The sequence below is a fragment of the Tiliqua scincoides genome, chromosome 1, assembly GCF_035046505.1.
Source record: "Tiliqua scincoides isolate rTilSci1 chromosome 1, rTilSci1.hap2, whole genome shotgun sequence".
Classification (NCBI taxonomy): domain Eukaryota; kingdom Metazoa; phylum Chordata; class Lepidosauria; order Squamata; family Scincidae; genus Tiliqua; species Tiliqua scincoides.
Window position 1 is genome coordinate 231771057 of NC_089821.1, and position 26296 is coordinate 231797352.

The 26296-nt window shown below is 41.7% G+C and overlaps 1 protein-coding gene across 1 annotated transcript in view; it reads left to right on the forward strand.

The window, feature by feature from the left end:
* Positions 1-26296, forward strand: part of FMN2 (formin 2) — a 203130-nt gene that overhangs the window by 70566 nt on the left and 106268 nt on the right. Inside the window, exons 7-9 of the mRNA XM_066623047.1 lie at positions 1551-3136; positions 6493-6637; positions 24439-24526. Of these exons, the coding sequence (XP_066479144.1) occupies positions 1551-3136; positions 6493-6637; positions 24439-24526 (1819 nt within the window). The remainder of the gene's footprint in view (positions 1-1550; positions 3137-6492; positions 6638-24438; positions 24527-26296) is intronic.

A 26296-nucleotide genomic window follows, 5' to 3' on the forward strand; every position in this document is an offset into this window, starting at 1 on the left:
GGACAGCAGTGGCGGATAGACTTAAAAGGGCTCTTCCACGGTCTTGATCCCCCACATACATTGTCTTTTCATAAGGAAAACCAAGCATTCCAAGGTCAATGTCATGATAAGTTTGACCCTAAGGTCCAGTTCACACACTATCTTTGTCAAAGTTAAAACTTGGTCCTCCATTTTCCCTTTAGCTTAGTAACCACAAAATGGACTTCCTCTAGGAATCTGTGTAACATGAAGAGTTCCCACATTCCCATTAGTAGCCACCAGGAATAGCGGTACTGGCATTGAAACATTCCATACTGGGTATGAAAATCTGACAATGCCACCATCGAAGCAGCACTGGTGAGAGTAAAGCATCATGCACAGACTGTTCCGGTCAACCTTTGCATGACCAAGTAACACATGACCAACTGACTCATGGCCAAGTCTACTGGTTCTACTGTGTCTACTGTACAATAAGCGTTGGTAGAAAATGGCCTGCTTCTCAGATGAAGTTGGTTCTCAGCTGGAAGTTCATGTCACAATTAACACCTGATCTGCTATGTGTGTCTTATCTTTCTGCTTGTACATGGCTGGGGATACATGTCTCTTTTGAAGCTTTGATGATTTATTGTACATCCATTCAGCACTAGTGTTGTTCTGTCTTGTTTTCTCTTTTGTGTCTTTCTAACAAAGTGAACACAAATGTCTGGTTTTCTTCCTAAAAAAAGAAGAAAGAATGATTTTAATTGGAAACTTAATGAATGAAAAACTGGCACAAAATGCTGTAATTGGAGAAATAAACTAAGTTATCCTTTAGTCTCTTTCCATCGTACTGTTTGGAGCCCTGGATAGTTGTTCCTTGGCTATTTTCAAACATCACAATTCAAAGTGGCTCCAGTGGTAAACAGAGGCTTATTTTGGCATTCTTCTAGGCTGTCATTTGCTCCAGGGTGAGTGAATGGATCTCAAGCAACTAATGCATGTATATTAATCAATTGAAAGAAGCTTTGCTTTTATGGTTGGATCCACACATGGTCTTCTCCAGTACTCTTTGGATGCAGATTTTGTAATGCTGCTATTTGATGAACTTGGTGAAATCCAAGAGGCAAAAAGATACATTCAATACAGTTGTATTCACATTATGAATCTTTCCTAAAGCAAATTTTGAGCACATATTGTTGCAAAAGGAAGCTTAAAACATCATGGGTTATGTTAAGATTTTGAAAAAAGGAGGGTGTCTGGAGAAACTCTCAAGGGTTAAACTAGGGGAAAAGAAGAAAAGAAACCAACCACCACTACCAGCACCCCCCTCTGGAAGGCTAAGTACTGCTCTCTGAAGTGAGATTTTGTGGTGTACTTAAAGGCATGTATTCAGCTTGCAAGTTACAGGGTGTAAGTTGGTAACTTTTAAAAAGGTAGCATGTCATAGTGATTAGATCTTTATAATTAACTGAAGTACTCACAGAGTACTCACAACTAGAATTTCTGTCTTTTGATCTCTGTGTTGCTCTTCCTGAACGCTGGCAATGCCACATTCTCTTTCTGCTCATTGATTTATCTTTCCTTTTTTATAGGAGGATGTTGTGATGAAATCAGAGGAGCGTACAAATGAAATTCAGCGGCTTGAGCAGACTATACAAGATTTGAAAACAAAAATTGCGGAGTTAGAAAAACAATTTCCAGCATCGGAGGTGCCAGTTTCCAATAGAGGTCAGTGGAGTGAGAGCAGACAGGCAGCGGGTGAAGGATTCTCTGATGTGGCTCTTCTAGAACATGAATCTCATGTGCTACCTAAAACTATCACTGTAAAATCAGTGCAGACTTCACCAATAGAAGATTGTTTAACACACACAATGCCTTCAGCCAACATACTGCCACAAGCACCTCCCCACCTTAAAGGGGATTCAAGTCAAGGGCCAACTCAGCCATTGCCAACTCTTGAACCACAGCCCACTTTCTGCTCTGAAATATCTTTAGTTCTGTCACCAAAACGGATTTCAGTAGAATTTGATGCTGCCCAAGAGAAACTATCTGTGGAGCCTGATGCTCATTTGTCGCCACCTTTATTGCAAGAGGAATCTGTAACATCAGCTCCTCACCCACTTCTAAGTACTGAGAGTTTTCCTTGCAGTGAACATTCCCCTTCATCCTCTCACCCTAATTCTGGATTTTCCCCTGGACTGTCAGGCACAGGACTGTCTACTTCCCTGCCTGGTGCAGGTGGCACATGTTTAACTTTACCTAGTTCAGGAGTTCTGCCTCCACCATCTCTACCTGCCTCAGTGCACCCTCTGTCTTTGCCTGGAACCATGCCACCTCCTGCCCCTTCATTGCCTGGTGAAGCTATCCCTCCACCGCCACCTCTGCCTGGAATGGACCTGCCACCTCCTGCCCCTTCTTTGTCTTTTGCAAGCATCCCTCCTCCACCTCCTTTGCCTGGAGCTGGAATCCCACCTCCACCACCCCTTCCTGGGATGGGAGTGCCGCCCCCTCCACCTTTGCCAGGGGCAGCGATCCCTCCTGCCCCACCCCTGCCTGGCATGGGTATTCCACCCCCTCCCCCGCCACTTCCTGGAACGGGGCTGCCACCTGCTCCCCCACCTTTGCTGGACATGGGAGTGCCACCACCTCCACCTTTGCCAACAACAGCTATTTCCTCTCCCCATTTTTTGTCAGGCATTGGAGTACCACCTCCTCCTCTACCAGGAATGGGAGTGCCACCTCCTCCTCCGCCACCACCTCTGCCAGGAATGGGAGTACCACCCCCTCCTCCACCTCTGCCAGGAATGGGAGTGCCACTGCCTCCACCTTTGCCGGGCCTAGGGGTGCCTCCACCGCCACCTCCACCACCTCTACCAGGAATGGCAGTGCCACCCCCTCCACCTCCCCCACCATTGCCAGGCATGGGTATGCCACCCCCTCCCCCACCTTTGCCTGGTGCAGGAGCTCCCCCTCCTCCCCCACCTTTGCCTGGAATGGGTGTGCCACCTCCCCCAGCTGTTAGCCTTCCACAAGTTTCTGGATTTCTACCCCCTCCATTGCCAACTGGTTTATTTGTAATGGGGATGCACCAAGAAAAAGGAAGCCGGAAACATGCAATAGAACCTTCTCGACCAATGAAGCCTCTTTATTGGACCAGAATTCAACTTCATAATAAAAGGTAACACACATGTTGGAAATGTTGGGTTGATTTGCTTCACGTTTCTCAAACAAGCAAGGTTGTGTAATGCTACCTGCATTAGAACCCAAACATATCAGTAAACCGTACTGCTGTACTTTGTTCTTTCTCAGGAACTTAAAAACTAGGGAAATATATTTTATAAAGCTTAATTTTTATGTATTTCTGAGATGACTGGTTTTCTGTGTGTGTTTAAAATATTACCAGGTGGCATATACTATATTCTGCTTTGTACTGAACATTGTTATTTCCTAGGACAACGTGTGTTATGCTCTTTTCTAAATCAAATGTATATTACATGTGGGTTTTCCCATTTTTAATACAAATTGCACTTTCCCAGAGCTTTCAAAGATGATCTCTTGAGTGCACAGTGTGCACATGTGGCTGTGTGACTTTTAGGGTTAAAACACATGTTACTTTTAAATCTTTCTTTAAAAAAGACAAGGGGCGCATGCAAACCCCACTGTCCTCTGCTGCAGGAGATACGGGCCTTTAATCCCCTGCCCCAGCTGCAGTTTCATTTGGCTTGGGCCCCCATGCACTATTTATGATAGAAAAACATTGTTTCCACATGAGGATAATTCCTTGCCAACTCCATTTGTATCTGTGTCACTGTGAGTTTGGGCACTTCTAAGAAAGGGGAAAAGTGTCAGCAAATGAGCCAATATTACATATACACGTATTTCAGTTTACACTGAATCAGTGTGCTTGAACAACCTGAATGAAAATTTCATTGCAGGAGTTCAGTGATGCTGTTGCATGCCTGAACAAGCCCTGCCTGCTAACACATTGAAAGAGGCATTGAGTTGCCTCTCACAGCATTTTCATAGCATCTTGAAATGAAGTGGAGGAGGAGGTTCGAGAATGGAGCAGAATTTATGCGCACAGCAGAGGAGTCTAAGATAGAACAAAGGGACAATGTGAAGACTGTTGATCCCGGCATGGGTAAAGATGTAGCTTTCCAAGTATCTCTTTTCTAACTTTCCATTGTAGATCAGGAGTCCATTTTTAACTTCTGAAACGAGAGCTGCCGGGTGCCAGGCCACCAAGAAGGCTATGCACCTGAGGTTGAGCTTCTATCCTTGAATCCCACATGAATGAGAGTAGACTCTTTTGATTAAAATGGGTTCTGCCCATTCTCAATAATGTATTATTAACTCATAAGCTGCTTCCATATCCAAGCTTTGACTTTGAAAAGTCCTGCTTCCTCTGCCCTAATGATCCAGATATTTTATGGTAATGGAATGTGACTTTATGTGTACTGCTAATTTCATTTTCAATTAATGAAAACTACATTGGCCTGAATGAATCGGCAGGGTATGTCAGAAGGCTAACACCCATTTGTTATTGGGTGATTCAGGTATCATCTTAATTTGGGCAAAAGCATCCATCCTTATGAACAGACAAAATTAAATAGTGCTTGCTTGTGCCTTGCACTTACCATTTTTAGTCCACTACTAGTGTAACAAAATCACCTTTGAGGGCTCTGGCTGAGAGAAGTGCTTGCTTATAATTAAGCAACTTGGGGAGGGGGAGATTTCAAGCGTGCATTACCATGTCAGCTCATTTTTTCTGTGCTGTGTTCTGTCTTAGCATGAGGTGCACATTTGGTACCTGAGTTTGCATGCACAGTGGTGGTAAAGCTTCTGCTATTGCAAATGCATGTCCCAAAATGAGTCAAAGGGAGAAGTGTGAGTTCAACACAGCAGGAACAAAGCTTTTCGGTTCACCATCATATGTGAATTTGTAGAATGTTTATTAACAACCCAGCCATTAACTGAGGAGGATCTGAACTTGGGTTTCTAAATGCCTGACTACGTATGGATTTAAATCTGAGATCATGAGATGGGTTTAAACTAGGAGGTGAACCTGAAGCTGTCCTTTTATGGCTACATAGAGTTGTAGGGGCACCTTCTCTGGCTCAGTGTAATGGAATATGGTCCTTATGCACCATTTTCATATTGAAAAGCTCCCCAGGAGGGGCTGTTTGCAGCAAATAGCTGCTATGGGGGGGGGGGGTGATTTGTGTGCCGTTTGGCCCTGTGTTCTCACTCTGTACTTCTGACTCAGCAGTGGTTCGGTGTTTAAGCTCCTGAAACCAGCTAGCATCTTGAGCTACAACTTGCTTAAAAGGGATTTGGACTAGATGTGCCTTTGATAGATAGTGTAGATGCTGTCAGATGACTTTTCAGGGCTAGCTGAAAGTCAAATCAGGAGGCGGTACTTGATTATGAAATGAAAAATGCCTGGGCTTAGGCCTTCCTGGAAGTCATGCCCTCAGAGTAGATGGTTTGCCCTCAAATCTGTAAATGTGTGCAGCTGGTTAAAGTAGAGGGCAGCACACATACTCAGAAGCACACCCTTAATTTCCTGCACATGTTCTTTCCACATGAAAACCGGTCCAGAGCTGAGCCCTGTCAAGAAAAGGAAGTCACAACAGAAAACTATTTAAGTATGTTGGAGTGGCTGTCCAAGGGATGTCCTAGCCTGTAATGTGGGAAGAAAAGGCTTTAACAATGTTTTGTCATCTCTGTGTGTGGCTGGAATGGTGGGAGGTGGAGGAGTTGTTTTTAAAATGTTCATGTGACTTCTCTGAAAATTAAACTGAGATCCTACATATGAATTCTGCTCTGTTCACTACTGTGCACATAATTCCATGTCTTCATTTCCCTCACCATCTGATGCATTGCCCTACACTCAAACCCTCTTTCTCAAGTAAGCTCTAGTTAGCTCAAACTGTGCTGATCACAGCTTGTGTTTCAGAATGGAAAAAGAGGAGCATTATGAGAATCTGAAGGAATCAAGTATGACAATTTAAATCCCCCCTCTCAGGGCAAATCTGTTTCCAACATGAAGCAAAGATAGCAGGAACTGCACACTGATTGATGATGTTAAGAGCTCTTTCCATAGTTCTGGTTAGCTGACACTGTGTAAACTTTATGTTCTGTGTTGTGAAAGTATTTTTTTGTGTGCCTAACTTACTCTTTCAGCTTAACCTAATTTATTGTGAACTGGGAAACAATTATTTTCCAGGCCATGTTATTCCTCTTGACTGTGCTCTGCAATATCAAGATAGATTCCTTGTGTGATGCAACAGACAGATCTATACACATTGATCTCTACTAAAAAGTAGAAAATTTGCAACCTATTTTCTTTAATATTTGAAAAAATGTCAATATTTCATTTTTTTCTTTCAAAAAAAGTATAGTTTTAACTAGAAAAAACTGAATGCTACTCTGAATGACAGTTAAGTTTATTAATATTCATTATCTAACTTCATGCCACATTTTGTGACTTGACATTGCCCTGCATAAAGTTAAAGTTTTGCTTAACTTTAGAGATTCTAGTGCTTCACTTGTGTGGGAAAAAATTGAAGAGCCTTCCATAGATTATCATGAATTTGAAGAACTGTTTTCTAAAACAGCTGTTAAAGAGAGGAAGAAACCCATTTCAGACACCATCACAAAGACGAAGAACAAACAAGTGAGTACCCTCCACAGATACCTCTTTGTGTAGACTGGCATTTTGTAGCACATTTTGTATTTTGTTGGGCAAATCTGCCATGGAGAAGCAGATGCAGTAGATCTGTCTGCAGGAGGTATGGAATAAGGGTCAGTAGAGATTTGACGTGAACAAAGGGAAATCATTTAGAATTGACAAGTAGAAGCAAAGAGTCATGAGGCTTTTGCGAAGGCCAAAATATAGAAGTGATGAGTTACTCATTTTAGAGTGGGTGGGGAGGTGAGGGGTGCAGGTGTATGCTCACGTGCTTATGTATTCTCACTGCTGGCGCATTATGACTTTTATTATTTAATGCTGCTTTGGCTGTCTTATTCTGGAGGCTTGCTTTTAGTCATTTATATTGTTATTACTCTACAGTCATACCTTGGCATCTGTGGGGGTTTGGTTTGAGGACTTCCCGCAGATACCAAGAAAGTGTTAAGTTAAAGCAGTAAAAATAATGCATCCCTTTACAATCATAGTATAAAAACAGCTTTTCTTGCTGCTGTAGAGAGGCAGTCAATTAGAAATGCAAGCAACCCCCTGCCCTTGCCTGCTTTGCCTGAAGAATGGAATGCAAAAGCATTTAATTACTTCCGCATTCCATTCTTCAGTGAGAGAGGTTACTTATATTTCTAATTGCCGACTGCCTGTCCACAACAGTAAGAAAAGCAGTTTTTTAAAACCGCGATTTTAAAGGGATGCATTTTTCACTTTCTCTAGGGATCAGCATATTCCTTCTCATTGGCAGCGGCCATCTGTGTTGAGACAAATCTGTATAAAAAATCCATGTATAACAAGGTTGGACCTGTACATTCTGCTCTATGCTGCTTTGGGGATTGATAGGAAATGTGCAGATGCTTTTGAATTTTATTGATTACTTGCTTGGCTTTACTATTATAAAACACCATAAAATGCATGACAATTATGTTGTATTGAATATGAATTTGTTAACCATCTTGAGCTCTGGAAAGGCGGGATATAAATCTTTTAGATAAATAAATAAATCTAAAGTATTCCTGCTAACCAGGCAAAGAGACGCCTTTAAGGTGGTGTCCTTTTATTTAGTGTAGAGAAAGTAACTGTACTTCACCCTGGTTTGATTTCTTTCTCAGTGATTGTTTCCTTTTTGCTTTTTCCCCCCAGATTGTGAGCCTTTTGGGAATCATTTATTTAGCTATATGTAAACCAGTGGCAGACCAGGAGGGGGCAAAGGGGGCAAAAGCCCCAGGCCTGATGCAGGATTGGCTGGAGGGGGCACTGCTGCGATACACCCCCTCTCCCACGTGGATCCTTTTTTTTTTTAATTAGTCGGGCTGGCATAGCACTATGCTAAAATCTTCTTTGTGGCTTTTCCTTCTGAGCCACAGTGTGTCTGCCAGGGCAAATTTGATTGCCCCCACCCCCTTAGCTCACCTCTTGCTGTAGTTTTGCTCCCCCACCCTATCAGCCATTCCTGCTGTTCCCATCTTGCTGGCCATTTCTCCTTTACTTCCATGAGTTTCTGAGACTGCACAATTACAGATCTGTGGTGCTCTCACTATGTTGTCTCAAGCTGCAAATCAGGCCTTGTGGTTTTCTCACATGTGCTTTCTAATGCTGCAAACCTGGGATTTGCTATAATGGTGTGGGCTACTGTAAGCTTTACTAGATGGACCTTGGCCTGATCCAACAGGGCTCTTCCTATGTTCTTATGTGATTTTTTAAAAAAATCACTTTTCAAATCACTTTTTAAAGTCACATAGTTTTGCAAATAATAAATGTAATTAACTAATTATTGTAGGGAGGGCGCCGAAATTTTAGGTCACCCCAAGTAACAGATGGCCTAGGTACACCACTGATGTAAACTACTTTGTGAATAACATTTGCTGAAAAGTAGTATTTAAATATAAAAGTATATATTATTGAATAATGATAAATGTGCAGTCTGCTCAACAGCTAAAAGACAGGAACAAGAACTGAAAGGATTGGTGTGGAAGAAGGGATTAAACTATCTTTTTCAGTGAGATGTCAGTGTCAGTTAAGATTTTGGCATCAGTGAAAATACTGAGCAGTCAATGTGATATAGTATGATGTGATATATAGCCAATTAGATAATTTCAGTGAATTAGTCACATTAACAGTGATAACTGAAGATTGCTTTTAAAGAAATGAAAAGGACAACTTATAAATGTATTTAAAAAGGGACAATTTGTACATACTTGCTACGCAGCTGAAGTTCTCAACCTGGAAACCTCTCATGTTTTGGCTCAAGTTGAAGCACATATCACAATAATGCAGAGGCTGCTAGAAGTGTTGCCAGCAAGATGCATTGTCTGTCCCAATAGGCAACTAGCCTGGAGAGATGATGTCATGCTAGCATCAGCATCCTTTCAAGTAGCTAGGCTGCCACAAACTTCATCTATACAAGGTGGCAGGGTAACATAGTAGCTGGTTCTAGATGTTTCAGTCATAGCAAAGCGGTTAATGCTTTCCTCTCTAGAAAAGGCATGCAGGATCTTATGAGGAATCTAATTTTCAACCATATTCCACTGAGCAAATGGAATTGGCACTGGCAGAATAGCTAATGATAATAACTGGAATGTAATGTCCCAGTCAATTTTAGTACATGTCACTTGTTGTGGGTCCTGAGTCACCTGAACTCTACCCCCATTTAGTGTGGTCTCCTTTCTTGAAGGAGACAGCCCATTCCCCCATTTGAACACTCCTACCCTGACTGTCAGTGATAATACAGTGGTTCCCAAACTGTGAGCCATGGCTTCTTGGGAAGCCGCAGAAGCCAGCCAGGGGAGCAGTGGAATCCTCACAAAAAACCTGCTGCCGTATACAATGTACAGGATTGTAGCTCTAATGGGGAGCTGTGGCCAGTGGCCCAGTACATCAAGGGAGCTGCCAGTTGAAAAAGTTTGGGAACCATTGGTCTATGCTTATCTGGAAAGTTTGCACAGCCCTTCCCAAGCTGAGCATACTTTTGAATTTGGCTTTACAATTCTTGTCCAAAAGTTTCCCAGCCAGCATTCCCAAGCCAGACAGACACTGGAAATCGGTCCTGGGCTCCCTGTCTTTGACCAATTCACATACCTCAGAGTCCCCACCAATCTCTGTGCTTAACGTTATATGCATTATATGTGCCTGCATTATATGTGCCAGGCTGACACAGACTGACACAGACTGTAATGCTTCAGTCTGTCTGAAGCATTACATCCTCTCAAAAAGTGTGATGTAGGCAAAAAAAAGTTCAACCACAGGTCAGTCAAGTGAAGGGTAAAAATACCCTACTTGGCCTACAAGAGCAACCAGCTTCATCTCAGACATCTATTGTGGGTAAGCAGGCAGGGTCACTTTCTTACCCAATATACACTGTCAAACTGTGCTGCAGCCCAAATGACTGAACAGTCACCTCCTCACATCTGCCCACCATTAATAGAATGACTTAATTCTCCTGCCTTATATTATGCGAGAGAGAAGGGGCAGTTGTCCCCCCATCTTGGGAAATGGGCAGCATTCAAAACAAGCTTTGTATTTTTACAATGTTGCATTTGTTATGAGCATCAGTATCTCTAGCAAATAAACATTTGACATTGCTTAGAATATCTGCATAACTTGCAGTGCATATCAGTTTCTACAGGCGATGGTATCACTTTCCATATTGAATAGCTTTATGGTTTGGGGGTAGAACCACCCAAACTTCTGTTGCTTTCTGTTTGAAGACTTTGCCAGACTGTTGTGATAGAGTAACTCTGTGTTCAAATAAATGTGTCTGCTCTGTGAAATTTGATTTGTATTAACCTATCATGAGATTTAGCAACATAAACCTCTGCAAACAATAAAATGGTGGCTGCTAAGTTGTCTTTGGCAAACTGTGGTTAAATAGGCAGACAGTACTTGTGGTTAAACATTAGTGGATGTGGTTTTTAAGGACTGGCAAAGTTCATTTTCTTGCAATGGTAAGCACTTTATTATATTATTTTTAAAGTGTATGTGTATGTATATTTTTTTAAGTGAAGCTGGATATGCTTAGAACTCTCCAAAAGGATGTGTTTTCTGCAAAATAGTTATAAAATATGAACATATGAAGCTGCCTTATAAACCACTGACCCAGGTAGCCAAGTGCTGACTTCTCTGATTGGCAGTTACTCTTCAAGATCTGCCTGTGTTCCACTGTGTTGGAAATATGAGTTAAAAAGTGATAAAATGATAAAATTCTAGTGAGGTACTTGCTTGGCACATTGTATAGTTCTGTGGTGCTCAAAGTGCCGACTGCTGCACTCCAAAAACCGCTTCCCAGGTGCGACTGAGGCAAACCATTCCGCCTGGGAGCCGCTAATCCTCCTCCCCGATCTTCCCCAAAACACACACCTTCTAGCCACATTTGTCCAGAACTCTGGGCGCACAGCTGGCTGGAGTGATGCAACACGGAAGTGGCTGTTAATTGAGAAAAAAGGGTGTTAAAGTTTCTGGTACTTCATGATAATTTGTTGCAGTAAGGAATTATAAATAAGTATGAACTGTTTATATTAAAATGATTGATTACATGACCTCATTTTTCTCTTTCACATTCATTGGGAGAACATAAAAGTCTGTCCTTTAGAAGTTAACTGGCTTTTGCTCAGATTAGTTATTCTACAGACAGTTGACACTGTCACCTTTTACACACACACACACACACACACACACACAGAGAGAGAGAGAGAGAGAGAGAGAGAGAGTCTGGAACACCTTTTCGTTCATCAGGACCCTCACTGCTCCTAGTCCTAGATGTCAAGATCGAATTCGGAAAACATGCAACACCTTTGCCTTGTATGTGCCTCATCCTCACTGACACAGGAAAATTAATGTTTATCATGCCACTTAGACAAATCATCAGCTATTCACATATGTTTTAATGATCTTAATACCGGGTGCTGTAGGCTTCTACCATAGTCTTTCGAGGCTGAAGGTTGCCAACCAGGAACCAGTATTGCATACAGTGGCATTTATAGAATGTGCTTCTGTTAATATGACTTAACGTATACATGCTTTTTGTAGTTGTCAACTCAGCATGTTGTCTACAATGTAGTGTCCACACAGTTTAAAATAAACTACACCATCATGTTAATAGTTTGGCAATATTAAGTATTCTTTGAGTGCTATTTATAAGATGACTCATCACAGTGACCTTACCTTCTTTTTCCACTCTTGTCCTGCCAAAATCCAGACAACATCTTAAGAAAAGATTTTATAAATTGACCACAGCTTGTACAAGCTGAACATGTTGTATGTTCAGTGTGTGTACTGATGAAAGCCTAATTAATGTTCATTTTAATATTTTTTTTCTCTCATAAGTACCTTGAGGACTGCTGCTTTAGAGATGCATCACCAAAACCCTGGATCCTGTAGATTTATTTGCTCTCTGAGAAATAACTTTACTGATCCAATTTAAAAAGATGTACTCATGGCCCTAAATAGTTTCATTGGGAGTTAGCTTTGTTTTTACCCATTTGGAAACCTCACTGTCCTTTTGAATAAGAGACCTGGCATACAAAATATATAATTTTATATAGATTTCACATGGAATGAAAATGGACTAGTAATTTTCTAGTAACTAGTTAAAATAGGCTACAAATTCAGCTGTGTGAGGTCAATTCTCTGTAAGCTCTCTATATGAGGAAACAAAGCTTCATGTTCCCCCTTAACTTTTCAGTGGTCTTGGAAGTATTGTGAGAATGCCCAGTTCAGCATGCAAAGCACAGAGTATCCACATGGTGACAAACACAAAATCGAATATGTTTAAGCAATAGTCGTATAGTAGTTGGTCATTTCTTTCATAAAATAATGGGTTAAATTTAGACAAAAAGAAGCATTCTGGTAAAGAAAAACATAGCCCAAAACTTCATTTTAAACCTAGAGAATTTAGGTATTCCTTCACTTGCCTCTAGCATTTTTTTTTAAGTTCTGAGAATTCTACAATTGTTTTTAATTAGAGAAATGTTTAAACCAATTGTTCTGTATCCTGTTGAAGAACATGATGCTTATTTTTACTGATTACTATGTACGTGAATCTAAACGATCTAGGACATTTTTCATCCAATGTCATACAAAGCATTAGTTTAAGAGCATTAGCTAGAACAGCAATATATTAATAGAGGATTAGTTCTGTATTTGGTTCCTCTAGCCCATTGAATCTCTGCTATTTTAATAATCAAAAGGAAAGGAAAGGTTACTTACAGTTTGAAGATCTTAGTTTACACAACAGAATGTTGCGTTGGATTGGTGCAGAGTGAGGAGAAGAGCAACTGATGTCTGAAAGGCCATTTCTGGCTTTCTTAATGTGGTTCTGGTACATAAAGAACATGTGGGGGCTATTATGCAGCAGTTGTGTTTATATTAAATGATGAAAACACATTTGTCACTGTGAAAGTTGTGAAGATTATGGGATCTAGTTATATTGCAAAGAAAAATAGTCAGGATTGGATGGTGGATAGCAACTGAAAAATATTAGAATAGTTCTCAGCCAAAGTAGTGCATCTTAGTTTTAAAGTTTACAGCTGGGAAGTGGGGGAGCAGGTGTTGGAACGAATGCTATTTTGAAATGAAGATACACACCTGAGAACAGAAGTCCAAGGCTGTTTGTCCTGTATTTAGCAATAGGTATCATGAGGTATTGTGGACTGGTAAGTCCATCTATCCATCTCCATGTGCTACTGTCTATAGCAGTGATTTTCAATCTTTTTTGTCTCATGGCACACTGACAAGGTACTAAAATTGTCAAGGCACACCATCAGTTTTTGGACAATTGACAAGGCACACTATGCTGTTGGTGGGGCTTATATCCCCCAATAGTTCTATTAATAAATAACCCTCCACCAAACTCCCATGGCACACTTGGGGACCATTCACGGCACACCAGTGTGCCATGGCACAGTGGTTGAAAATGGTTGGTCTAGAGATGCAGAGACTTATTGGACAATGTTTATAGTCTCTTAAAGACATGTTTCTGAGCATTCACTTGTGTTTGTCTGAAAATTGAGGAAACACATGTAGTTTTAAGCATGCCCCAAATTCATCAGAGTTTATGGTCATTTATCACATTTTCAAACAATCGCTATAATGTTTGTCTGTCTGTTAACACACACATGCAATGCATACCCTCTAACGTTTCACAGATAAAAATAGGGATGTGCTGGTAACACGCCAATTCTTGTACTAAGGAACACTGCTTGACTGTCCTCCCATTATATGTTGCTGAAAGCTCTGCTCCTTTTAATCTTGCAGAGCAGTACTGGTTTCTTCCAGTACCTCCTTCAGCCTGGCAAGAACCTGACTGTCACTGTTAGGAAGATGACTGATATGTCATTCTGCATCTGGAAAAAAACTGGTGGATAGGTTTTATGAAGTGAATCAGCCCAAAATGAGGTCGGAGTTATACCAAACCTTTGGGTTTCTGTTAGGGTAAGTGAGTAGATAGCATCTTTCCACAAAGGAGTCTAACTCTTTTTAGATCAGCCACAGCCTGGACCTGTTTAGTGAGTTTGTTCATAAGGGCTCACCTCTGCAGTTTTTATGTAAAACATAATCAAGTGCTCTGTCTCTCTCTGTGTGTGTGTGTGTGTGTATTCAGAGAGAGATTTTTACAGGTGTCTATGGCTGATCAAAGACTATCATTTACTGCAATGACTCTCAGTGACAGAATTCTAACACCAGAACATTATAACTTCAGCATCCTTTTCTGGATGAGTTTTGAATCAAAGCTTACAGCTCACTCCTCTGGTTGACAAGATTGACTGCTAAATTATAAAACTTCCATCTGCGCATTAAAATGTTAATTTTTTTTAAAATTACTTTTCTGGTTTAATACTGAGTGTGCTAGAGTATTTAGCTATATGTTTATGGTTTTATGTTATTTTTTTCAGAAGTTTGTATACATATTGCCTTCAGTGCTATGTGGTTGGAAAGAAATTTTATAATACATTATCACTGGTTGGAGTTGTGGTTAACCAGGGCAGAAGTATGTTACCCAAATAAAGCATCAAAAGCACATAAGAGGGAGATATATCTATGCATATATGCATACTTAACTCCAAAAATTCATGTTTGAAAATGTGGTTGCAAATCTTTAAGCAGGAAGGAGAATTTCCGCTATGGAAGTTTGTTACATGGACAGTATTTTATCTCTGTTTATTTCTGCTTCACTCAAGACAAGAAAGAGACATGCATTTATTTATTTATTTATTATTCTGGGCAAGGGGCCATACTAGTACTGTAGCTAGGAGAAGGACTGCTGTCAAGAGGCCACAGATTCATGGGTAGGGTAGGGCACTTTGAATTTCATATTGGGACCATGTAATACCCCTCCCCACTTTGGAATTTAGTACTCCAGATTTTATCGGAGGTTGTATACTGCTTAAAGGTTAACCCAATGTTTAAACCTCCAAATTGGAGATGAAACTTTCCAGCTCTGAATCACACTGGAAGAGCACATTTCATAGTTTATGACCCTATCCACTTCCCTGGACTCCCGAGTTTGGGAAAAACAACTTTTACAAGACAAACGGTTTCTCATCTCCCTCTTGATGAAATGGATCCAGCAGCCATCCAACAAGCTACCACACCCTCAGTTGGGACAAAGGCAGAACCCATCAAGGGCCCCTGGCTTAACTATAGAGGAACTCCTAATTGAAACACCCCTCCTAAGAATTTCATAGGATTCTAAAACTTTATAGTCTTGTAATTTATAGTGACTTTATAGTCTTGTCCTCAGTTGTACTTTTTCTCTTGGTCCACATTTGTTCTTTGCCATCCTGCCTCACTGCTGGTCTGTGGATTAAAAAGCCACAGGTACAGTATTGTGACAAGGAAGATAATCTACCAATAGGAATGTTGTTGGTCATTAAGAATGCAGGAAGTTGTGTGTGACATCTCCCCTTTTCATTCATTACACTAGGTAGTGTATCTTTAAAGCTTCAGAGTCAGTCCTCACTGGGTCTTGGTCAGTTTTTTAAGGTCTTTTTAAAGCTTGGATCCTGTCGGTGCTGGGCTAGCACCAGGAGTCTCCTCAAAGTAAGGGAGCGTTTGCGACAGCTGGTGCTGGAGTTCAGCACTGGTGCTGGGTCTGGTTAGGTTGGGCCCTTTGTCTGGTTTTACAAGCTTCAGTTTGGAAATTTATATTTTCCATATTGTAATTAATGTATTACTGTCAAGTTGCAAAATTCTGATGTTGTATAAGAATTACTGTCAGCTCGTAACTTGGCTGATTGTAATGAGTAACAATCTTAAGACATTGTCTGTTAATATCAGCATTTAACTTTTTTCCAGAAAGTAGAACTTATTACAAAATGCATTCTGCATGAGGTAGATATTATTTTGAGGAAAGGGATGTTCATTTTTTTTTTGCTCCAAGCGTTTAATTATTGAACATCTGCATTGCATTACCTTTCACCAAATATCTGCCTCTTTTTGCTTGTGTTATCTATACAGGAACAAATTTGGCATGTCGTTTGTTTACTGATCAACAATAAGGGCCACTCAACAGTTAGAAACTTGGTCATAGATGTTAGCATGCTGATAATATCTTTAACTTCCTTCTTATTTTTCAAAAGTTGTTTTTAAAACACAGTTCTGGGTTCTAAACTAAAAAAAGGAGATTTGTATTGTGTCTGAGATGGTTTGATCTTGTAGAGATTTGATTAGCAAACTTTTGTAGTTTCTCTGTTTCATGGCGTCATTCGTCTGTAGCCTGTAGTCTTATATGGCTCTAGTTAATGGGTTTATTTTATTTCTAATTGTGGGAACCGCTTTAGGCCTTTATGCTAATATTCATATTTTGTGAATTAGCTGTGTGTTGTTACAGCCACTGTGCTTGAGGAAATATGAAACTATAGTTTTCAATCAGCATGTTTTTTATTTTGGTGAACATTTAACTTTGTATTCACTGGTTACCAAACAGAGGCAATTACTATGATTTCTCTATTAATACGTTTTCTGAACCTTTTGTAGGCACCAAACTTGAAAAAAACATAGTTTGATCTCAGTGTTTCATAATTTGTTCTCCCTGTCCAATATTTGGCCGGATCTGAAAGGATCTCCTCTATGGAGAACTCGTGCAGGGAAAGCGCCCTACAGTTAGACCACAGCTGCAATACAAGGACATCTACAAGAGGGATCTGAAGGCCTTAGGAATAGTTTGAAACTATAGTTTCAATAGTTCAAAATAGATTGAAACTATAGTTTTCAATAGGAATTGAAAACTTAGGCATGGACTTCAATAGGTGGGAAACCCTGGCCTTTGAGCGGCCCTCTTGGAGGCAGGCTGTGCAGCATGGCCTCCTCCAGTTTGAAGAGACACTTGGCCAACAGACTGAGGCAAAGAGGCAAAGAAGGAAGCCCATAGCCAGGGAGACAGACCAGGGACAGACTGCACTTGCTCCCAGTGTGGAAGGGATTGTCACTCCTGAAATGGCCTTTTCAGCCACACTAGACGCTGTTCCAGAACCACCATTCAGAGCGCAATACCATAGTCTTTCGAGACTGAAGGTTGCCAACTACTTGTCATATATACTCCCCATACCTCCTCTAACACATGAAAACAGGTCTGAGCACATGCACACTGAGTTGCTACCTTTCCTGTGGTTTATTTTAAAACAGATTGAATGCCTTATCTGTATACCAGTGATTGGCCACAATATTTCTCTATTCTTAACACCAGAACCAGGGGACAGCCACTAAAATTGAGTATTGGGGGCATTAGGACAGACAAAAGAAAATATTTCTTTTTTGGAAATATGGAAAATGTGCAAAAGAGAGCGACTAAGATGATTACGGGGCTGGGGCACTTTCCTTATGAGGAAAGGCTACGGTGTTTGGGCCTCTTCAGCCTAGAAAAGAGACGGCTGAGGGGGGACATGATTGAGACATAAAAAATTATGCAGGGGATGGACAAAATGGATAGGGAGATGCTTTTTACACTCTCACATAATACCAGAACCAGGGGACATCCACTAAAATTGAGTGTTGGGCGGGTTAGACCCCCAGTAGACCAGGAGGAATACACGGTCAGCCGCTGTGATGTGTTTGTGCAACATTTTGCAGATAAAATCGATCGTATTCGTCACAACTTGGATGCCACATTGACTGTGTCTGACGATGTCCCCTTGGCAACTGCTTGTCCAGTGTTGTGGGATTCTTTTCAGCTTGTACAGCCTGAGGATGTGGACAGACTCCTTTGGAGTGTGAGGCCATCTGCCTGCCTGCTCGACCTTTGCCCAGCTTGGTTGATAAGAGCTGCCCGGGGTGGGCTGGCTGAGTGGACAGGGAGGGTGGTCAACTCTTCCTTGATGGAGGGGACGTTACCACTCGCTTTGAAATGGGCAGTGGTTCGCCCCCTCCTGAAGAAGCCCTCCCTGGATTCCACTGTGTTGGATAACTACCGGCCAGTCTCCAACATCCCGTTTCTGGGCAAGGTAATTGAGCGGCTGGTGGCGTCCCAACTCCAGAGGGTCTTGGATGAAACGGATTATCTGGATCCTTTTCAATCTGGCTTCAGGCTGGGCTTTGGGACGGAAACCACCTTGGTCGCCTTGGTTGATGACCTACACCGGGGACTGGACAGGGGGAGTACGTCCCTGTTGGTCCTGCTGGACCTCTCAGCGGCTTTCGATACCATCGACCATGGTATTCTTGTGGGCCGATTGGCCGAGTTGGGAGCTGGAGGCACTGTTTTGCGGTGGTTCCGCTCCTACTTGGAGGGTTGGTCCCAGATGGTGGTGCTGGGGGATGCCTGTTCGACACCCTGGCCCTTGAGATGCGGGGTGCCACAGGGCTCAATTCTGTCCCCCATGCTTTTTAACATCTACATGAAACCGCTGGGAGAGGTCATCTGGGGCTTTGGAGTGGGGAGCCATCAATATGCCGATGACACCCAGCTCTATCTCTCCTTTTCTCCAGACTCCAGGGTGGCGGTTGAGGGCCTGGAGCGCTGTCTGGAGGCAGTGAGGATCTGGATGGGGGCTAACAAGCTGAAATTAAATCCGGATAAGACAGAGGCTCTCCTGGTTCGGAAATCCTCGATGCAGGTGCTGGACTATCGGCTTGCGCTGAATGGGGTTGCACTCCCTCTGAAGGAGCAGGTCCGCAGCTTGGGGGTCCACCTGGACTTGCAGCTGCTCCTGGATTCCCAGGTGGCGGCTGTGGCTAGGGGGGCCTTCGCTCAGCTTTGGCTGGTGCGCCAGCTGCGGCCGTACTTGGATCGTGCAGACCTGGCCACGGTGATCCATGCCTCGGTGACATCGAGATTAGATTACTGTAACGCGCTCTATGTGGGGCTGCCCTTGAAGACGGTTCGGAAACTGCAACTAGTGCAGAATGCGGCGGCCCGTGTGGTTACTGGAGGTAGGCGGTTCGACTCTGTCAGTCCGCTTCTCCAGCAGCTGCATTGGCTGCCCATTCGTTTCCGGGCCCAATTCAAGGTGCTGGTATTGACCTTCAAAGCCCTATACTGCTCTGGACCGGGGTATCTTAGAGATCGCCTACTCCCGTACAATCCGGCTCGTCCTCTTAGGTCATCAGAGAAGGCCTTTTTACAAGTGCCGCTGCCTAGGGAGGTACGTGGGGCGGCAGCAAGAAATAGGGCCTTCTCAGTAGTGGCACCAACGCTATGGAACTCCCTTCCCCTTGACTTAAGAATGGCTCCCTCTCTTGAGACCTTTAGGCAAGGCCTGAAGACCCTTCTGTTTAAACAAGCCTTCTGAGTTCTCGGCCTTTTAACATCTTTTTAACATCTTTTAATATTTTTACAGGCCTGATTCTTTTATGACTTGCTGCTGCTCTATGCTCTTTTTACCTAGTTTTTATTCTGACTGCTGTTTTTTATGATGTGTTAATAAGTTTTTATTTGTTTTTAAATTATGTTTTTAATATGTTGTAAGCCGCCTTGAGTCCCTTCGGGGAGAAAGGCGGGGTAAAAATAAAGTTATTATTAGGACAGACAAAAGGAAATATTTCTTTACTCAGCGTGTGGTCAGTCTGTGGAACTCCTTGCCATGTGGTGTGGTGCTGGCATCTAGCCTGGACGCCTTTAAAAGGGAATTGGACAAGTTTCTGGAGGAAAAATCCATTACGGGGGTACAAGCCATGATGTGTATGCGCAACCTCCTGATTTTAGAAATGGGTTATGTCAGAATGCCAGATGCAAGGGAGGGCACCAGGATGAGGTCTCTTGTTATCTGGTGTGCTCCCTGGGGCATTTGGTGGGCTGCTGTGAGATACAGGAAGCTGGACTAGATGGGCCTATGGCCTGATCCAGTGGGGCTGTTCTTATGTTCTTATTTCTTTACCCAGCATGAAATTACTCTGTGAAACTCCTTTCCACAGGATGTGGTGAAAGGCCTAGATGCCTTTAAAAGGAGATTGGACAAATTTCTGGAGGAAAAGTCCATCATAGGTTACAAGCCATGATGGGTATGTGCAACCTCCTGATTTTGGAAGTAGGCTACCTCAGAATGCCAGATGCAAGGGAGGGCATAAAGATGCAGGTTTCTTGTTGTCTTGTGCACTTGCTGAGTCATATGGTGGGCCACTGTGAGATACAGGAAGCTGGACTAGATGGGCCTTTGACCTGATCCACTGGGATTCTTATGTTTCCTATTAGTTTAGACTTGAGGTGTAAGAGTAAAATATATTGAATGAGTCTGTAGTAAATGGTACTAACAGTCCAGTCCTGAGTTGCCCGGAGCATGGGGCTTCTGCAGCGTCTAAATGGCTGTTGTGGCATCCAACACACCCCGGTCAGCTGCTGCTGTCTCCTTGGGGGGACTTTTGTGCCCTTCCCCTCAGTAAGGGAAGTAGCCCTGTAATGGGGCTACTTGATTCTGTGGTGGCTGCTGAGCCAGCGCAGAATCAACGAGTCCTGTGTTGGACCGCACAACCTGCCCAGGGGGTCAGGATCCAGTGAAGCTAAGCTCGACCAGTCCTGCCTTCTTCCCACCCCACTTCCTCCCCCGCCATGCCTCCCACTGCCCTGGAATGCCCCCTCTCTGCCTCCCCCAACACCCTCACTTACCTCTACACTGCCAGGTGGTCCAGGCAACTACCGGGTGGTGGAACACTGGAGCTTGCCCAGCGTGGGCTTGCACTGGGCTAGCATGGGCACTGGGCCCATGGTGGGGGCTTGCAAACAGGTTTGCAACAGGGTGACTAGGTGTGCACTGTTCAGGATCAAGTCCTAAATCTGCTGAGCATATTTCCTATCTGTTGTTTGCATGGTTTTTGTTGCTGCTCAGCATTCCTCCCTCTATGCTCTCTATCCATAATGTTTACATCAAATTCCATCAGGCATCCGAAGTGCATCCAAAATCCTCAACGTCTCTCATAGGCACCTTTGTATTTTGCTTAATCCATATCTGTGAACTTTTCCAGATCACTTACCTGAAAGCAATTCTGCGTAAAAGGTCCAATGGTGTGTGTGACCTTTGCTGTAAGCCTCATTTTGATTCTGTCACATGCAGGTATATCCTGTGATCAAAGTATCTCAGGCTGTGCAATTGGTAACTAACCTGTTTTGTTATTCTCACCAAGGCCAGAGCATTTGTTGGTGTCTTTTGTTTCCTAATATTTATTAGTATTACACTAGGTACACACTTTTTAAGACCATTTTTCTTCACCTTACCTTGACAGCAGGTTTCAATGCAGCCACTTCCTGGCTATCATCATATTAATTTTCCACAATGCCCCAGATTTCACAGCACCACTGGGGAAAAATGGCAGCCACCACAAAACAAACAAATAAAAATATAGTGACTCCTACTAGGGAGAGCCATTTTTCCCTATTGTGCCCCAAGCCTATGCAACATCTGAGGCAACTCAGAAGAAAACAAATTATTGCTGGGATGCTGTTGAAGGCAAAATTACTGACTCTTACAGTTTTAAAAAAAATATGCACCACTCAGTCACATTGCTCGGTAACCCCCACCACTGTTCAAAAAACAAATGGGAGTAATGAATGAGAATGAATGGCACACATGATGTTTGTTCTCACTTGTCATCCGGTGGCATTTTGTTTTCAGAACAGATGAAAATGAAGCATTCGGTACATTTTTCATTTGTTCCAAAAACAAATACATTGACCAGACTTTCATGTGCTCATTTAATGATGCCTGTGCAGGAACCATGACACAGACCTTGTCCAGAGTGCCAGGATGTTTGAAATCAAGTGTTAGCAGCTCTAGGACATTAAGACATACCTAGGACATAACATTAGTTCTCCTATGGACATTGCAAACAATATAATGAACTTGGAACACACTCACCATGCTCTGTGTATGAGCTTAACATGGCCATTGAACTCTTAGTGGAAAATGTCATTTTTGTGCTGCAGTTTACAATTTCATTTGGTACTTATTTAGTCATGGTTGGTTACACCCTTTAAATGTTAGCAATGTGGTGTCTGGGAATTCTTTGTCCTTTAAGTGGGTGATTTCCTGTATTGGTCAGCATCTTTCAGTTCCCATTCTAGATAATGCTTTTTTGTTTATTACATAGTCACAATTCATTCTCTAATGGCAATTCAGGAAAAAAAGTTATTATATCCAGCTACAAAGATTCTAATTCAGTCTTTTCTTTTGCATGGTTTTGAAGTTGAGGGCATTCCCAATTACAGCAGCTGTTTCTATTAATAGTTGAACTGTTTGATTCTCAGTTATCTGCTCATTTTCTTCTCTGAAAACATTTTAGAAGTCTAATCTTATAGATTAAGATTACTCAATAAGTATAATATTATACTGAGAAGTGGACAACTTCCACAAATTGGTGCATAGTTAACTGGCCAATTACTTTTCACTTTCTTTATCTTTTTGAAAATATTGGAAGCAAATCTTTTTAGGTTCCATTCCAGAGATAAAAACCGGGCACTTAAGATGAACCTAGAACTACCTCAGCTGACTTTTTCCCATACTTGTGTTTGCCAAGGAAGGAGAACTGATAGGCAGAATGGAGTGATTGATAACTTCCGGTGTTGATTCTTCCCTTCAAGTTTTTCCTGTTTGGTGGCCATTTTCTCCTCAGTCAAGCTTAATACTTGTTTTAGCACCCAACCGAAGAAAAAATGAGTTACAAATGTCCAAGATAATTTATTTTCAGAAGAGAGTCAGCAAAGGGAAAAAGGACTGGCCATTCTTGAACGGACAAAAGAAAATATTTCTTTACTCGGCGTGTGGTTGGTCTGTGGAACTCCTTGCCACAGGATGTGGTGATGGCGTCCAGCCTGGACGCCTTTAAAAGGGGATTGGACAAGTTTCTGGAGGAAAAATCCATTACGGGTTACAAGCCATGATGCGAATGTGCAAACTCCTGATTTTAGAAATGGGCTATGTCAGAATGGCAGATGCAAGGGAGGGCACCAGGATGAGGTCTCTTGTTATCTGGTGTGCTCCCTGGGGCATTTGGTGGGCCGCTGTGAGATCCAGGAAGCTGGACTAGATGGGCCTATGGCCTGATCCAGTGGGGCTGTTCTTATGTTTCTGTCTCCTGTTCCTCTCCACAAGTATCTAACCTCCCTCCCATACTAGGCAAACATGAGACTGAAAAACATGAATGATAACATGTAACTCCACCCTCATTCTATTGAAAACAATGGGCCAAATAGGACAGCTGGCAATCGATGGAGTCTCTCTCCTTCTTCCTTTTTTTTAAAATGGCCAATGTAGCTGCAAGCTACTGATTCAGAGTGGGACCACAGATTTGGGGAAGAGTGATGGTTAATGCTTTTCTTTCACACTGTTTTCCAGTTGGAACTCTCTGACCTAGAGCTGTAGTTTGCCCCCATGAGGCAAAGCATATCAGTATCATTGATATACCTGCATGTTTTGTCCCCTGTGGTGCAAATAGCTTTGAGGGTCCTTTCAGTCGGGAAAATCATGTAGGAAAGGGACTAAGCCCTCCTTCTCATCACCGTGGTCTTTATGTGAATTGAGACATGTGGGTGAGTGGGTGGCTAGCTAGCTGCATTTGCCATTTTTTGTCTTCCAATAACATGGAACATCCAACTTTGAATTTCCTTCTATCTTCTCTTTCACTTTGAAACCTGCCTAAACTTACTTGGGTTGCAATGTTAGTTGCTAATGTGTCCACTTATTCTTTCTGAGTTATTGATTTCTTGGCCAACATATTATTTGAGTATGTGTTCATATGTATTCTTTTTAGGTTATATAGTTTAGTTTGCACAGAATAACTTAAATGCACATGAAATAATTCATGTATTAAATTTAATTTTTTTTCAAGTTTTTGATTGATTTTGTTCTCAATTATGTCATCTTCACTTTAAAAATGAGGAAATAAGTATGCATGTTGCTAATCTAATTCTATGGCAACTTAAGAAACCTCTTGATGCACTGCGATTATACAGGGTTATTTCACTTGCATATATATATGGAGACAAACACAAACTCAGACACGCTCCGCATGATAATGCAACCATAGAAACATTCTCACAGTTTTAGCTTACGTCTAAATTGGAAATCATTGTGTGGTTTTGGAAACAAAATCAGTTATAAAGTAGGTGCAGTTGGACATTTCTTTCATAGCCTACAGTGTACAGTCTGTTACACTGTTGAAAAGTTGAAGTTGAAAATAGACTTGTGGTGTCAAGACTGAGAAGATATCAGCCGGACTTCAGATCTGAGCATTAGCACTTATTAAATTGTTCTGATCCTTTACCCAATTAAATCTAGTTTGCTTTTTCTGGATTTCTGATTTGTAGTTTGAAAGTCCAAACAGATTATTGGATGTTAATGAATTTTTCTTCTCTTTGGTAGGTTGTCAAATTATTAAGCAACAAGAGATCACAAGCAGTTGGGATATTAATGTCCAGTCTTCATTTAGATATGAAAGATATACAGCATGGTAAGTAAAATGAAGTTGTATTAGATGAGACTTTGTTCAAAAAAGTGGTTTCATCTTTTCTTACTCAAAATCACTGCCAGCCTTCCTTCTTAATAAAATCCCTATCTGCCTGTGCATACGCTGGTGATATAATATGAAGACCCATCGACCCTTTAACTTTTCTCTCAAAATCTACGATCTTCAAGAGTAATGTACTGGAAATGTTTCCTGAATGAACCATAATGAAGTGAATGGAAGTTAGAAGTATTTCACTGAGATCTGAGCAGGAGAGATTCCCAGAATATTAAATCCTCTTGCCTTTTGCTTGGTTAGAAACAAAATATTGTTGATTCCAGTATTCATGAGGTATTGCTGGAATGCAAACATTTTATACCCTTAATGATTCCTTGACTATCTCCTCCGTTTTAAAAATGCAAATTTTCAGTTGCCTTATAAAATATGTTGCGTTTAGCAATAAGTACCTTCTAAAGACTTGCCAATAACATAACCTTGAAAGCTTTGTATTAGCAGACATCTTTGAGGGTGGTTGTAATTTCTTCCTCCCCATTTACATTAAAGGATGGCTTTGCAAAAAAGGTGAAAAGTGGAGCTGTATTTATACTTGGAGTGTTCTTCAATCCTCCTAAGGCCTTAATAGATTTAAAGCAGATGGAACAGAGCAGTGTAGTGCCAGCTTACCTATTAAATAAATATGGTTTCAAGTACATTGCAGACTTCATAAATCATGAAAACATCTTTCTTACTTTTCTAGCCTACCTATTTTTATTGTGAATTCCATTTGCTCTTCTGTAGAATAAACTACACCCAGGAAAAATGTTAGTGTGTACTGTCAATTTGTGAGTAACTTTTAATCACCATTTAAGCTTGTATTAAGTTGTTTTCATGGTTACTAAACTTCCTCAAGCTGAAGCATTTAGGCTGGTAGTCACCGATCGAGGCGCCAGTACTGGCGCCAAGAAGTACTTGGTATTTCTGAAGCTGGCAGATGTAGTTCAGTTAAGTCATAGAGTAAAATCTGAAAACAATGATATGGTCCTTTCCTTCAGTCAAATATTCAGCTTGGTTTGAGTTAATAATGAGAACCTTATGAACAAAGGAGTCCGCCTAACATCTGTGTCTGTGGTAAAGCCAACACAAGTTGATTGAAAATTTGCTTGCTTAACATGCAACGCTTACAATAATATAGCATGGATGTCAGTCGTTGAAGGGGTCATGCAATACTATGCTTAACCTTTATCCTATTAGGATTAAGTGCATGTAATTGTTCTGTCCTACAAAGTCTCTGGTGTAGTATTCTTAATATTTTCCTTCATTTGGGTTCAGCACTCACTCTCGTTCTTGATGAAATGCATTTATGAGGAACTAGCACTTTTCTTAATTGTAAAACATGATGATGCGATAAAATAAGTAGTTTTGACAAGCCATGCTAGAGTGAATAGTTAGTGATGGACATAGGAAGGTGTGTAGATGGCCAATTTGAAAGCTACTCCCCAGCAAACATGCCTGTCACCCTGCACAAATTTGCATGATCAGAATATTTGCATTTTCCATTTTCTCCCAATCAGTTTTCAAGCAGAGTCAAATTTTCCACTCGCCTTCTCAGTGCTAAAACTAGCAATATGTATCCCTCTTTTCTGCAAGCCCCTTCTTTTTCTGCAGGAGAAATGTTCCTGGTCCAAGTCCTGGAGCATCAACACAGAACTGATGTGTGGCAAGCACAAGTCTCAGCTCCTTCCCCCATCCTGTGATAATGATGCTGCCTTCCCTAGG